The sequence below is a fragment of the Prinia subflava genome, chromosome Z (genome assembly GCF_021018805.1).
Source record: "Prinia subflava isolate CZ2003 ecotype Zambia chromosome Z, Cam_Psub_1.2, whole genome shotgun sequence".
NCBI classification, from domain to species: Eukaryota; Metazoa; Chordata; class Aves; order Passeriformes; family Cisticolidae; genus Prinia; species Prinia subflava.
In genome coordinates, this window is record NC_086283.1 from 26,684,785 (window position 1) to 26,701,139 (window position 16,355).

Consider the following 16,355-nt stretch of genomic DNA (forward strand, 5'->3'; position numbering starts at 1 on the left):
TGCTGAGCCTAACCCAGACTAGGGGGAGGACACAGGATTTTGAGGATGTTTGCTGGCTAGTATTTTCTTCTTTTTCCCTTCTCCAATAAGGGATAATGTTTTCTTGCAATCTTTTTCTTAAAGAACTTTAGCTTAACCACTGGCATTATTTTTTAAAAATTTAGAAGGTTTTTGAAGAGGTTGACAATCCATCTATATTGACTCTTAATGAGATTTGGATATTTAATTCTCTGATGTTTGAAAATTCCCATCCAAGTTTCTCCTTGCAGTAAATGGGCTCGTTTTCTGCTTTAAAATTGACCTTCAGTTTTTGTTAGTTCTAATACAGTCATTCAGACACTGAAATTAATGTGCTGTTTCTGTGTGTGTTTGAATAGGGAGACAAAGCAAGGGTGGGCATCCATGTATGGAGGGATTAATGACAAGAATTCTGCTGGCCTAATCATGCCTTGGGAGGGGTGGTATACAGCTGCTGAAGAAAGCTAACCTCTACAGAGGTCCCTCTTCTAATCAATTATTGACAGAATTTCCCATTGCTAGTAGGCTTTATCCTACTTCCTGTGGGCCAGCAGTAGCTGTTCGTGAGAGTCCATGTTCAAAATTGGGAGGGAGAGGAGAATGCTAGTGCACTTTGAAAGCAAAACATCTTCAAATGAACAAGTTAATTAACAGTTCAGATTACCGAGTGCCTTCAAGACTTTGAGAATCAATTTTTGGACACCACAAGCTGCCATCAGAAAGAATCCTGTGGAAGGACAGCAACCCCTGCCAGGTGATGGTAGAGGGACAGAGTAATTTCCTTCCTAGAGCACTTACCTGCCTGGGTTTCTCTTCCTATGTTGAAATAAGAGCTATTTTCACTTATTTTAGAGAGCTAGCACAGTCACTACAGTGGACCCACACTTTCCAGTGAGGTTTCATCCCAGCCAAGCTGAAATGCTGTTAAAGGTGCACCTTCAGTTGTCTGAACTAATGGAGTGCCCTGTGCTTCAAATGCCTTTGAGAACTGCCTCTTGCAGGAGATCTGCCTCCTGCTGAAAGGTTACAGAATAAATAGAGGCATCACTAAGATGAATGTAGATTATCCTCTCATGCACTTGGGCTCTCTTTAAAGGCTTATCTTGCTATTTACAGCCTCTCAGCATGACTTTATTCGTCATGGTATCAATTACAGCTGAAATTGTCTGTATTTCGAGAAGGCAGGGTTGGAGGAGGCTGGTAGTGCAGGTGTGCAGGTGGTGGCTGCCTGGGGAAGCTGCAGGTCAGCATTTCCACTTCATGCAAGGCATGCAGTCATCTGCACTTGGAGACAATTGTCTTGAGATCATCCCTTCACATCACATGATCTGTATTTAGGTGTAAAGAACTTTCTTCTGCATTTTCTCCTTGTAACAGATGATGTAAATGTATTTTTAACGTGGAAGGCACTCCTCATTGCTGAGTCTGCAGTTAGGAGGTACTCACTTGTTTCAGATTCTACTATATATATGAAAATATTGTGAAAACAGATGGTGATTGCTCACCTGGGCTAGGGGGGGATGCTTTTTTTAATTCTAGCTTGTATTACATGTCTGTATACAGAGTTCCTCAGATAGACACGGCCATGATGCAATACTGGATCTGTCTGTCCCAGCTCTGAAGTTACGTCACTGTTTTGGTATTTTATAATCTGTTGTTCTTGTATAATGATGTTGAACATGTGTAAAATCTGTTCATTCAATTAAAACCAGAGCACAAAAATATTTGGACAGCTGAGCACTGAAATAATGGAGGAGTTTCATTCCCCTCTCCACTGGCCTTAGTTGAGTCACATAAATTCCAGCTACCAAGGTCCCATCCCAGACATGTACCTTGGAGTGGCTTTTCTGAGTTGGTTGATGTAGTCAGTAAAGGGAAGGGATTTTGATCATGTCAAGCAACAACAGAACAATTGAGAGCTTTGCTAAGTGAAGATCCTATTGAAAATTGCATTTGAGGTCTGTGGGAGTGTCAGCTGTGTCCTTCCAGCTTGGCCCAAGGTGATGCAGCTCAGGTGGTAAACACACCCCTTTGCAGGGTCTAGGAAAGCATGTCCACACAGGCTGTGTCCACCCTTGAGAGGACACCTGGGTGTGTGCGTGACTCAGTTTGCCACAGGAATGTCAGTGACCAGGGTATGGCCAGTCCCAGCCCAGGGGCTGCAGCTCCTCCTGAGGGCAGCTCCCATCTCTGCTCCCTGTGACAGGGGCAGGACCCAGGGAACGGCTGGAGCTGTGTCAGGGCAGTGTCAGGCTGGAGATCAGGGAAAGGTTCTTCCCCCAGAGGGTGCTGGGCACTGCCCAGGCTCCCCAGGGAATGGGCACAGCCCTGAGGTGCCAGAGCTCCAGGAGCATTTGGACACTGCTCCCAGGGATGCATGGGGGGATTGTTGGGGTGTCTGTGCAGGGTCAGGGGTGGGACTGGTGATCCTGTGGGTCCCTTCCAGCTTAGGGTATTCTGTGAGTCCAGCCTGGATATTTCACCCCAGCTGAGCCTGGTTTTTTGTGACACTCTGCCTTGGAGGCACCCCAGAAGTGCCCATCTTTTCCAAGAAACAGAACTGATGTGAGGAAAGCTCTCTGCTCCTGCCTCCCCAGTGTCTGGACAAAGTAACCATGCATATTTTTAATATACTATGCATTCCAGGTTAAAGGAAAAATGTTTTTACTTGTACATATACTGGCTTAACATGGTGACTCTGATAAAATTCAGTCTCTTTTCATCTGCAGAGAGCTGCTGGAGCAGCCAAGACATTTCCTCAGAGTCCCTCTAAGTGGGAACTTGGTGCTGTTCTGCCAGCTGGGGTCTGTACTTCCCTTGCTGTGCCACCGCTGAGGTGGGATCTTTAGCTGATCTGAAATCCACTCAGACAGGTGTGGCCCATTCCACTGAGGTTTGTGAGTGCTGCACACTCACGTGGGAGACAGCATGATGGCATTAAAAAATAAATCAGTTTTTGAATGCCTGCTTGACTGGTGTGCCTGGCACTGCTCATCTCCGTCATCCTCTGAGTAGAGAGGCACATCAGTCACATGCATTTGGATCCACAAAGATGGAAGAGGAAGCACCATTTGTGTGTCCCAAAGTGACGTTTCTGGTATGATTTGCCTACAGGCATTGTGGATCCTCTCACTTTTTTTTTCCTGTGCCTTGACTGTTGTCACCTAAAAGAGATTTACAGGGCAGAAAATAAGGGAATGTTTGTGGCTTTGTCCCTGTAGGCTTGTGCAGGATGCATGGAGCCCTCAACCTCTTCTTCATATCTGGAAAGAACTGATGTTAAGACTTAGAGGACAGTTTAGAGATGGAGGATTTCTTCAAAGCAAACTAAAAAACCCCAAGAAAACAGTCCTCATTACTCCAGACTTCTGTGGAGGCCATATATCAAACAAGCCATAGTACTTTCTTCTGTATGGTTTATTAAAATGTCTGTTTTTCTGATCTATAAATGGTGGAATTACTCTGAAAAGGTCAAGCCTTATAATAGATGTATTGTGAGTGTTACCTCCCTGAATGCATTTACAGCTATTTAATTCTGACAACTTGACGAAGTCATATTACTCTTTCACAAGTGTGTGGAGCTGAAAGAAACAAGTAGACAAACATTTTATATTAATTGGATAAAATGTACATATCTATGGCATTATCACAAATTTCAGTAAGGTTTAAAATCATTATGGAAAGCAAATATTGTATGAATACCTGCAAGCATTTGGACAATTGACTTGGGATGCCTGTATTTTATTTTTTCTTTCCTTCATTGAAATGCCACCGTCATTCAAGTTTGAAAGATACTTAAAATGGCATGATTTACTTTAGATTGCTTTTAGATTTACTTTCAGGTTAAAATGTTCCGAGGCCTGCTAAGAGTATATTTTGTCAGAATTCCTGAGAAAATGAGAAAGCACAGAATGGAGTGGGTATGTGAAGCAGGAAAAAGAATGTTTCTGTCAAACTGGAAACCGAGTGGAAGATGTTTTCCAAGTGCTTTTTGGAGTACATTGAGGTAAATCACGTGAGAACAAAAGCAAAATAATACTCCTAAGTATTAATGGATGTGACTATTCCATTGATGTAACCTCTCATGACAAAATGAATTCTCAACTTTTTGTAACTAGGCAAACAATGTTACACTTAATTTAATTCAGCCAGTTTTACTGGCTTATCAGAAGGGAGCTGCACAGGATTAACATAGACAGGGGAAATAGTTGTATTTAAAATAATAAATAAGTAACAAGCTCCATTATTAGAAATGGTCCTATTTGCATAGGAATAGGCAAATATTGCCTCTCATTTTTATATCACTTGGGAATTTTTTTGGTTTTAATTCTAAAGACCAGAATCTATGTTTAAAAAAATTCCTGCTTCCATTTATTTCTTTATTAAGCTTTAATGATTTCTTTGAAGCTCACAGAGTAAGACGATGAAGATAATATTTCCTAGAAACACCAGTTAAAATCACAACACCTCAGACAAGTGAAGACATTCATCTAGTCAGTTCTTCATAATCATAAAAATCTAGGCTGTGAAACCAGTGGGGAGGTGACAGCAGTGTTTGGCAGGTTCTGCAGGTATGTACAGAAATCACCAGGAGATTGATTGCTGAGTCAAAACTGTGGAGGAGTTTATCTCAGCTGAACAACTTGCTTGTACATAACATGGTTTTGACCAGAACTTTGGAGCTGGGTTTTTTTTTTTAAGTTCTTTGAACCTGAAAATAAATGTTTAAATCATTCAGATCTTCCTTTGTTAAAAAAAAAAAAATAGAGCAAGTAGAACAAAGTCTCTCAGTTTGCCTGAGCAGTTAGGCTCTGAAAGATCATGGTTAGAAAATTAAAAAATCAAAGGTAGTTTTTCAGAGCTTTATTTATTTTGTATGTATGTGGTAATGCCTAGTGGCTCCACCATGCACATGGATTTATTTATTGTGCAGAAAAGTAGGGAGCTATTCTCACAAAGCAATCCCAAGTGAATGGCGAGTCCACATGAGAATTTTATTTATTGACATGCCAAAAAAGTATTGTTTGTATTGAAAGCACAGTGAGTCAGACAAACAGAACTTTTAGCTGTCAATAACCCCAAAGTAATTTTCAGAAATGTTACTTCTTTATGACACAGTAATTTGTTTCATTTTGTTCCTCCTTAATTGTATTTTTGTTTACCACCAGAATAACAAGAATTACTTAAGCCTTTTGTTTTTGCTCACAATCAATCATGTAATTGCACCTCTGGGGTAAATTGTTCCCATCTTTCAGGAAAGAGCAGGGTGCTGTATTAAGTACGTTGCACCATTTTTGATCACGTGGAAATAGCTTCAGTTTGGACTGAAAACAAAAAAGAATAAGCAAAAGTTGTAGTTAGTGTTGTTAAATTGAAGAATTATTTTGTTCTATTTTTTCTAGAAAAGTTGTGTCTTGGACATATCACAGTACATTTGAACTGTAACTGCTTCTGACAGTGTTCTGTGGCTCTGTAGGAACAAGTTAAGCCAGGCTGTGCATGTATCTGTAGCTAATTTGGTTTCATGTCTCTGTTCATTTCACAGAAGCATGCATCTGCAGTGTGAGGTTTGCAGCTTTTGTACATGGAGTAATGCCGTATCTGACCAGACAGCCTTTGGGGTGCAAACGTGGCGTTGGGTAAAGTCTGAATACAGACAACCCTTGTGTGTGCTGGGGCTGAAATGGGCCCTGGAAATCCACCTCAGCACAGGACAGGTATTGACACTCAGGGAGACACAGAACACCTTCTGGTGCCCCTCACAGAGTGGAGGGGTTTTCCCCAGGATGCTGCATGGGGCCAAGGGGGGAGGGAATCTGCCTGCAAAGCTGACCAGCTGTTTTACAGTGAGGTTGACTGGTTGTATTTACCTTTCTGAAACTCTTGCATCCTGTGACTTGACCCAGTCACAGTTAGAATTGGATTGTCCTTGGCGTCCACAGGTCTAAAGGGGAAAAGTTCACTTGTGCTGAGTGCTTCAGACATTGTCCCTACTCTGTTGCTATAGTTCCTGCTCTTTAATCCCCCCTGGCCTCAATCCTCCAGATACAAATGCACATTAACTTAATTACCTTGAGTTCCCTCCCTGGTGTCCCACAGCAGTACAAACCTGTGCATATTTGAGGGGTTTGATTTGTCTCTGTTTTTTCACCTTCTTGAGGCTAATATTGATGACTCCAAAGGAACACCCTAATTTGAGTATATGCTCTTATAATTTATCCTTCAGCAAAATATTGGCACTCATAAGCAGGTCTTTATCTTGACCATCAGTAACATTTACACTGATAGTTTATGAATGAGTGATATATTTGCCCTAGGCAATGTAACAAGTATTTTTAAGGAGTTCAAATACTGATAGTATCGCTGAATTTCAGAAGCAAATTTATTGGGTGTTCTTCCCTAGGTAATGTAACATAAACTTTTGTAATAACTTGAGTTTCTGTTAGTCTATAAAGCTTAGGAATGAGGGGTGCTGGTAACTTCTTGTCACTCAGGGCCTGCACTGACTCACAGGGATTCTGTCATTGCAGCTCAGGACTACCTTTCCTGTCAGTCCAGGTTCAACCAAAAAACCAAACCAAAACAAAACCACACACACACACAAAAAAACCCCCCAAAAAACCAAAAAAAAAAACCCCAAGAAACCAAAACCAACCAAACAAATAAAAATCTATGCACTTCACATCATGAAAGTTAATCCTGTCAGAAATGTTTCTTCGAAAACACCAGGGTGCTGGTGTTTGCAGCATTCCCCTGTGGGCCAGCTGTAGAAGGAAAGGAGGGTTCAGTGATTATTTGTTCTGGCGGCTTCAGTTACCTACTGATACTGAGAAGGGGGAAAACAGATGTAAGAACCACTATGAAACTGAGTATTGAAATCACTTTGGACTCGCTTTTCTTTTTAGGATAATGCAAAGTTTGTATCCCTCAGAGTAATTTAATATTTTCATTAATCTCTCAGTGACTGAGAGTATCACATATCTACAATAATGTACAAAAAAAAAAAAGTGGTTTGTGTTGAATGCATTCTGTCAGGCTTCTCAAGAGCTCTTCTTCTAAATTAGGTAATGTGCCATTGGTATTTCTTCATTTGAATTTGCAGATAAGCAGTTGTAGAAATGGTTGAGCACGTGTGCATGTAGACTGAAAACAGGTTTATGTCATAAGCATCCTTTGATTCCCTGTCATCATCCATGTAACTTGGCACGCTTCTTAGAAGTCACCCATGAATAATGCAAAAATAATACCTATCCTGATAGCCATGCTTTTTGTCACACTTCTTTTTTTTCCTAAATCTGTAATTACAGCTTCTGTAAATTATTTTTCTTACTGTCAATTTTTGGTTTGCATCAGTGAGATCTGGATGGAAATGAAGAGGACGATGTACCAGTGGGTTGTGGGGGAGTGTGAAGCATTATTTTCTTGCCAGTAAGCTGTTACAAATTTGCACATCCAATCTCCTGAGGAATTACTTAATACATCTCCATTGTCCTGCCCATCCCTGGTGGGCTGCCTGTCCCCACTGCCCTGGCTGACCACACTGCTCTGCTGAGCACAGATAGGCTGTGGAGATCTGGCCCTTGCCAGGAAAGGGGTAAACTGCAAGACAGCACCACATCTAATCATCCCTCTTTGTAAACTGGTTATTTTAATTTAAATTACTTCTGTGCAAACGCAGTGATCTTTGAAATGACATTTCAAAGGGGTTTGTGTGAGGGAGTGAGTGGAATTGTAAAGTTACATTATAAATTTATTTTATTCATGGTGTTCTCAGTGTTATCTTTGAATCATAGAAAGGGATTTTTGTTGGTGCTGAGAGTGTTCTACCCCTTATTCTTGGAGAAAAGAGTAATTTTCATTTAATCTTAATTGTTCTTGAATTAGGTTTATTCTTCCGCAACAGGTTCCATTTTTGCAGTAAGTATTTTAGGTGAGCTTCTAAACTCAGATGGATATTACTAAAATCAGTGGGAAACATTGTTTAAGTTTGGTTTTTTTTCCAGCATTAAGTATTCTGTAGAGTAGGAATCAGTAAGTAGCACTGGGCTGTTGACAGCTGTGTGAAAATAAGACTCTAGGGAATAGCTTTGCATTTTTGTTTTCTGGGATTACATGGTGGAATGTAGCTGAGTTTTGTTACCACTGTGAGCTCCTGGGCTGCTTGTTCATTTTCACAAACTGTGTGAGAGATCCAGAGTAAAATAAAAGAAAGAACTTCCTGGGGCCCACACTGTGATCTTAAAACCAAGCCAACTGTAAGAGCATGTGGGATAACTTCTTTTGAGAAGTACCACAGTTATATGTTCTAATTTATCCTCTGAAAATTAATTTACAGAACATTGCCTCTCAGTTGTTTTTTTCTGAGGCCTTTGACAGGAATCTTTGCTACTTGAACAAAGCACTGAAAAGAGATAACCTATCCTCTTTTTTTTTTTTTTTGAGTTTGCATAATAAATGTGTTGAACACCATAAGATGAAGAGCTTTTAATTTTGCAAGATTTGGTTGGCTGTCAAAGAGACATTAAAACAAGTGTTTTCCAGCCAAATTGCATCTGCTGAGGAGTGATGGATCCAAAGAGACACTGCTCACGCTGCCTGTCTGCACGTTCCTTGTGGGCAGGATGGGAGAGGAAGAATTTAATATTTTAAAGTATAAAAACATTTAGGAGGAGATCTGCATTAAAATGTGTATTCAAAACCACTGAGTCCTGGAGAAGTTTGGTGGGGTTTATTATGGCTGTTTTAAATGTGAAAAAACCAAAAAAGGATTGTTTAAGCAATATGTTTTGTGACTCAACAACTTTATTGTATCAGGAATAATGGAGCATAAAGTTAGGGAGCAATGTCTTGCTGCAAATTAACTGTTAGTTTTATAAATACAGTCATCTACACTAAACCAGTTACTCCTGCTTATATTTGGGATAACAGTGCTCAGCATGTGTGTTCAAAAAACAAGTATAATACTGCTAGTGTATAGGAACAAAGCAGGAAGAAAAATTTTATCCATTTTCAAAGGATGACATTTAAGAGGTTTTATGTCATTTAAAAATACACTGTTTTTTTAAATCTGTAGTTAAGACCGAGTTAGATTTGAATGTTTTTGGATGCTGGAAAGAAAGGTTTTTCCAGCTGTCTTTAACAACAAGAGAAAGATAATACTGATTTCTCTTTGTGTCTTGAGCATTTAGTGAGGAAGTTCAGAAAATTATTTTGTGAATGCAAATTAGATACAAAGCAGGCTAAAATATTTTGTGGGCTCTGTGGAAATGATGCAATCCCAGAGAAAAATGGAAGCTCTGTGTGTAATCATCAGAGGCACACAACAGCCAGCCTGTGAGATGCTGTCCCTGTAAGGAAAAGCCAAATAAGAAATTAGAAAATAGTAACACCACTAATTGTAGGGTCAGTAACTAAGACTGAAGTTGTTCATTAAGGAGCCAGAGATTGTTCAAACATGAAAAGTATTTGTCATTCTCATTAATGTATTTGCAGTTAATAGTGTTAAAACAGGCCTAAGTTATCCTATTCTCTGTGGATCTGTGGAATAAGGGGGATTGTTTGATTTTACCAGCAGAACTTGGTGCCTGACCCAAGCTGGGAAAGGGGCCACAGGGGTGATGGGGGTACTGTGAGAATAGAGAAATTCACTAAGATGTTCATCATTCCTAACCCAGCATTTGAAAGGATTACAGCAGTAAGTGGCTTAATAAGATGTTAATTTCACAATACCTCATTATCCTGAGTTATGTATTTAATTCAGAAAAAAAAAAGTGCAGTTGAATTAGCTTATGGCCACCTGTCTTGTGGGATATGTGGGAGTGTAACTTGTGTGTGTGTGTTTAAGCACACACTCAATTAAATAAAAGTTCAGTTTTCTCATATGCCCATCTTCAACCAAAAGCAGTCATTTATAACTGAAGATTTGCTTACTATTGCAGGTATGCATGATACCATGACAGATTTTCAGGGCGAGGACCAGAGCATATATACAAATTATTGCGGTACTGGGTCCAAGCTGCTTGGTTATAGTCAAGTACTCTTAGTCATAAGATCCTCATAAAATTATTTGTATCTTGGTGGTGCCTCAGGAGGTAACAGAAGCAATTATAATAGAGAGAGACCCAGCAAAAGACAGAGGAAAGAAAAGCTATATTAGGCTTCTCTTTAAAGGTCCCGATTGGTTCTAAATACTGCTGTGGCCAGCTGTTAAATTTGGAAATATACTAAACCCACAAGTCAGTTTTCCTTAAATCGGTGTGGCTTGTATGTAACTAAATATTGGCTGATAAGAGTGAATAAATCCAGTTTTACATCCCTGCTCCATGGCTTGCTTGTGATGACCTGTCTCAGAAGGGATGCTCTAGTGTGGTTAATGTAGTTCAAAAGCAGAAATGCAAAAAAGAGATGCTCTTTCTTCAGTATAGATTGGGTATTACTTGCACAGGTAAGGAAAGCTGCAGGAAAAGAGAAACCAGGGTGGACTGACAACAGGTTTCTCAGATGTAGACCACAAAGTCACAATTCAAGGTAGGCTCTGAGGGTTGAGGGTTACATGGATCTGAATCAGAGCTAGAAGAGTTGTATGGAATGTGGAGAAATTTGAGTGTGTAGAGCTCACTTGCCTGGAGGCTGCTAAGAGTTGTATTTCAACAGAATGAGAACTCTTAAAATACCTTTAAATCTTGTTTAAGTGTGCTAGTTAAGCTTGTATACCCCTGAAATTAGGGGAAATAATTGTTATTTTGTCACTTCCTGAAGGAAGTGGCTGCTCTGCTGCTTGGATGCAAAATACCTGGTCATACAAACTTCCACTCTGTATGTAAATGCCAGTATTGGATACCTTTGGGTATTGTTAGCATTGGAAAACCATATAAATAGAGGGTTAAACTAAATCAAAGGAGTAAAATTCATGAAAGGTAGCTGTGAAGCTACCTTTCATGGACGTCTCATGAGCTGACTGGTCTGAAGTCTCAGAGTTCCTTTTGAGGGAAAAGCAGCCTGCCTTGTCCTGTTTGTGAAGGTGGGAGAATTGTGTGCTGGGAAACTGTTCTGGAAGGTGAATGTTCTGCCTGGATTCATCTTACATCTAGGTAAAACCTTACAAAAGGAGGGCCTTGTAAAATCAGGGCTTGCTATTTCAGCTAAGCTAACAGCTGGCCTCAGAAATTCCAATGTGAAAAGATGTCTAATTAAAAGAATGAGAACCAATTTGCATAACAATCTATCCTTGTGAGAAGACAGTTTGCACCTGTAAAAATAAGAAGTTTATCCCTTGAGAATCCCTGAAGAACAAATATAAACAAATGTAGAAAGAAAAGGGTTGATGGCTGTGTACACTAGCTGTTACCAACCAGTGAACGGAGTTTCAATGATTTGCTGACCTATTAGATTCAAACATGGTGCATTCTGATAGCATATAAAATGAGCTGTGTGCAATAAAGATTTGGTTGTTCTGCATGAAGAAGCTAGTGTCTTGACCATCTCCATTGTGACAGGTTCTTCTCCTCTGGAGCAGCAACCAGAGATTTGTACCAGAGTGGTTTCATCCCCATGATTATTTTTTTTCCAGCATTAGCTGTCATTTGTAATGGGTTTTTGTGTTCTGTGTTCCGGTGCAGAATGGGCGCTGCAGACAACATCTACAAAGGCCGGAGCACCTTCATGGAGGAGCTGACAGACACCGCTGAGATCATCAGGAAAGCCACCTCAAGGTCGCTGGTGATCCTGGACGAACTGGGCCGAGGGACAAGCACACACGATGGCATTGCCATTGCTTATGCTACCCTTGAGCATTTCATCCGAGATGTAAGTGCCTGTGGCACTCTGCGAGCGTGGGTGGCCGCCCTGCACGTGGCCTTGGAGAAAGGTGCCATGTCCGAGCTCAGGGCACAGAGATATGGAGAAAGGACATGACCACATCAGGGCCAAACCTTGTTCTGTGTGTGCTGCAGGTACAGGCCCTGACGCTGTTTGTCACCCACTACCCCTCGGTGTGTGAGCTGGAGCAGCTGTACCCACACACGGTGGGCAATTACCACATGGCCTTCCTGCTGAACGAGGAGGACTCCAGCCAGCAGAGAGGTCAGTATGCATCTGAGGGAGGCTCAGGCACAAAGTAACGCTGCTGTTGATGCCTTGTCAGGTTACCTAAAATCAGAGGCCAGACTTTTAAAGAGCTGTTCATAGCCATTTTCCTCTTCACACCTTGCCAAATCCTTTTTTTTTTTTTTTTGCATCCCTACCTACCAGCTTCAGAAGTCCCCAGAGGCTGATGCCAGCAGTTTGACAGCTCACTACATGCGGTTGGTGCCTTCCTGGGCTACCTAAAAACAGAGGCCAGACAAAATCATGAGAATAAAAAGCAGATATATTAATAAAGGGCCTTTAGGTACATTTCAGGCAGATAGAGCCCTCATCCAGGGACTACACCTAAAAATGGACCACAGGTTTTCACACTTTCATAAGTTTGGTCCATTTGCCTGTTGGGGGTTAATGTTCCAATTACAGCTTCATTTAACGAATGAATGAAATAATTTATCGCAAGTTTGCTCCCCCCCAACTCACTTTTGTTTACATATCTCAGGGCCTGGAACAGTGAGGTGTCCTTGATTCCCAGACCTAGAAAGGAATTGTTCTGTCTGACCAAAATGAGAAAGCAGCAGCTGACACTCTATATGGAGCCTAGAGTTATACACCAAAGAACTACACGATTACAAATATACGAAAAATATAAAAGCTAAAATCCTAAAATGTCAGTGTGACAATTTACACCTCACCTGAATGTGATACACACACTCTCACTCCACTTACGCATTTAGAGGGATTGAAAACTGGACATCCATTCCTTCACATGTTTCAGCGGGATATCTCGGCTGGGGTAGGTGAAAGATTTGCCCATCCTAGCATCCAACTTCCCACAGAAGCCAAACAGAAAGGATTAGGGAGGAGGGATTAGGGATCAAACATATGGCAGCTCCTTCTCTGAAAGATCTCACTGTCTGGAAACGTTTGCTATTTATGGGGCCTCATGAGCAGGATGTATTTTGTATTTCCCATTGATTTAGTTTCAACGGGGCTGCCTAATTTAACATCATGTACTTTCAGTGTCTTCATCCTAAGATGTTGAGCAGCTCCAAAGTTTAGTACTCTATGGAGTGAAAAAACACATGTTTTGAAACTGTTTTGAAACATGATGGTCCCAGTTCTTGAATTATAAGAGGCATCATAAAAGCCTGTTCACTGAATAATCATTGAATTTTTAAATGTTTTTTTTTAATGACTTGGCATTGATATTTGACATTAACCTTTCCCCTAAATAATTCTTTGTTTTGTATTGTATTATCTGCTTACCTTGTAAGCTGATCAGGACAGGGGACTTATGTATTTGCCACATAGCAGAGGTTTTGATTTTGGTTTATTTTTTTAGGATCTGAAATGGAAGAGAATCCTGAATTTATCACTTTTCTTTATCAAATAACTAAAGGAGTCTCTGCAAGGAGTTATGGGCTAAATGTTGCCAAACTGGCAGATATACCTGAAGAAATCTTGAAGAAAGCAGCTCACAAATCAAAGGAGTTGGAGAGAATAGTGAACATGAAAAGGTCAGAACAAATGTGATTTTTTAAAAAATTATTTCCTTCTATAATACCTACTCATGTTTTTATCAGGGATAGTGAAAATACTAATGACTTTAATTTAGGAAGTATTTATTACTTACTTTGGAACTTGAAATTGTCTTTGCATACTAAAGTGTAGAAGGAAATATGGACATTCTTCTTCTGATTTAACCTGAAAATAAATATTTATAATATATTTTGATTGCCCCCACAAACATCCAGAATTTTACTGAAAATTCTGGGGATTTTCGTATTTCTCTGATATCCAGTTTTCATTCAGGGATGTTTGTACCTTATCTGTTAGACCAGTTATGAAAATTCCTGTGTGTATTAAATGGCATCGTGGATTTGTAAATCCTGTAACATTCTATGCACGGTGTAGATATTCATATCCGTTTTCACTGGCTTTTTTTCTTTTGCTGTTATTTTCTGTGGCAGTCCCATGAGCAAAATTCAAATAGCCCCTTAGGAACATAATGAACCAAGATCTTGGTTCTCTGATGCCGGTACGTAATCTTGACAGGATAATTTTACATGAGAACATTTTGACTACTAATTATTTATAGGTACAAACTTGGAAACTCGACTGTGGTCAGCACTTAATGATGTTTTTTATCCCCTCTTAATAAAGCAAAATAAAGCATTTGAAGGTACATGACAGTTTATAGAAAGAATAATGTGGTGGCTTATGCTAATTGGAAATACCAGTACATAACTGGCAAAAGTAAAAAGAACAAATCTCGAGTAGTATCCTAACTCTGCTGTTCCCAGGAATGGATCTGGTCTGTGTGGTGGGAACAGGAGTTACCAGCTCTGGGGAAACCACATCCAGAGCTGCTGGTTGCACTACCCTTGTGCTGTCACAATACCCATGGGCCAGATGCCTTGTCTTATTTTTTTAAATCACTTTCATATTATTTAAGAAAATCCACCAGTTAATTTCATCCACTTTTGACATTACTGTCGTCAGCAATGTGTGTTAACCCATTTTAAATGTCTTGTTAATTTGTTACAGCTCTTATAAATCAAAAAATGCTAAGAAGAAACAGGAAGGATGTGTGCACTCATTATATTGAAAATGTGTTTTCTTTTTATGATCTTACAAACACAAATTTGTATGAACTTGAAATGAAACAGGGTGATGAAAATTAAACAGGGCTGACTACAGTGCTGTTTATTTCCTTTAACAATTTGTTCTTATAATTTGTTTATATCATTTTGTCAATGCTGCTGGTGTTGTAAATTAGTTATGAAATTAATTTGTTGGTTGACCCAGAGCAGGAACATATATCTTAGAAAATATTAACTGGTTGTTTGAAGATCACATAACATTTTGAACTGTGCTATTTTGGACCGTGTATAAAATTTTGCAGATGACTGTAGGATTTTCAGGGTTTGATATGCTTCACTTAAAAAAATGTGTCTGTATGTTGATTAGGGTTTTTTTTTTCTCCCACAGGAAAAAAATGAAGTCCTTTGCTGAAGCATGGAAGATAAATGATTCTCAGGAACTACAGAAATGGAAAAATATGTGTGAACCTGAGGATGAAAGAAATGACAATTTTTAATCCTCAAATCATGGTTAAAGATGGAAGATACTGGAGGTGCAAAATACATGTCTGGAGACTAATGGATTTTATCAGGGTGTAGTTCCAGATGCACTGAGTTCACTCTTTTATTTTCTGAGAGATCACAGATGCTGCATCATGTGTAATTTTCTCTACCCACATCCCTTCTTTTTCACCCTTTTCCTTAAATGCAAACTGTCTATGGGGATTTGATCTAATCTGTTTAAAAACCATGAAAAAATATTGTTAAATTATAAGGTAAATTTTTAATAAATTAAATAATGTGTTTCACCTTTATTGTAATTTGATTTCTGAAGAAATACTTGTGTGTGTTGGGAAAATGCAGTTGAGTCTCAACTCTGCTGCATAGGCAGCAACTGCTAACAGTGGATACTATAACGAGACTTTTTCCTTATTTCAATATTAATGCATTAAAAAATCACTGATTTTTTAGAGCACCCTTTCTTCCTGCTCTTTCCCCTGTCTGGCATGTCTGGAGAAAGACTTAATTCCAAGAATAATGCTGGGGTATTGTAAGGGTGGGTGAAAGAGGCAATTCAGAGTGTACAGCTGGCATCCCCAGTGCTCTGTCACATGCAAAGTGAAGCTGAAAAATTCAGAAGGGCTTCTCAATTTTTAAATTTCCAGTTACCATGGCCAAATTTCGTATAGGGATAAGATATCCAAATGAGTTTTCCCTACAAATAACCAGACTAAACACATTGCTGTGAAAATGGACAGTGGTGCTGACAGGTTTAAACCTCAGCAAATAGTCTGAAGTGTTATAAAAATGATGCAGGGAGTGGTTTGGGTTTGGCTGCCCTGCAGCCCTGAGGAGCCCACAACCGAGCAGGGAGTCCTGAGGGGGCTGTTGTCCCCTGGGAAGCCCCAAGAGCCATTTGGTGGCAGGGTTTGTACCTGAAAGACTGACCCTGTGCCAGGGGCCCCACTGGAGCAGCCTCTTCCTGAAGGACTGCAGAAAAGAGGGTGGTATTTTACATGTCATAAGCAGCTGCAAACCTTAAACAAACAGTTCTCTCCAGGCTCTTCCGGTGGCAGGACATCAGTTAAACAAAAGGCTGCAGGGATCAATGGCAGCTTCTCTTCCCAGACTCTGCAGTGCACTGGCCTGCACTGGAGGAGCTGAGGAGGA

The 16,355-nt window shown here is 40.0% G+C and overlaps 1 protein-coding gene across 10 annotated transcripts in view; it reads left to right on the forward strand.

Annotated features, from left to right (window-relative positions):
- The window catches only part of MSH3 (mutS homolog 3), a 90,958-nt gene extending 75,453 nt beyond the window's left edge, over positions 1-15,505 (forward strand). For 7 of the 10 annotated variants that reach the window (XM_063422789.1, XM_063422788.1, XM_063422795.1 and 4 more), the window contains 4 exons: positions 11,637-11,823; positions 11,970-12,099; positions 13,445-13,619; positions 15,094-15,505. In XM_063422789.1, coding sequence (XP_063278859.1) covers positions 11,637-11,823; positions 11,970-12,099; positions 13,445-13,619; positions 15,094-15,202 — 601 coding nt within the window. In that variant the 3' untranslated portion in view covers positions 15,203-15,505. Of the gene's footprint in view, positions 1-3,848; positions 5,260-5,563; positions 5,730-11,636; positions 11,824-11,969; positions 12,100-12,601; positions 13,397-13,444; positions 13,620-15,093 lie in introns of those variants that run through there. The other 3 variants (XM_063422796.1, XR_010083480.1, XM_063422797.1) reach the window with 3 other exon arrangements.
- The last annotated feature ends 850 nt before the right edge of the window (positions 15,506-16,355 follow it).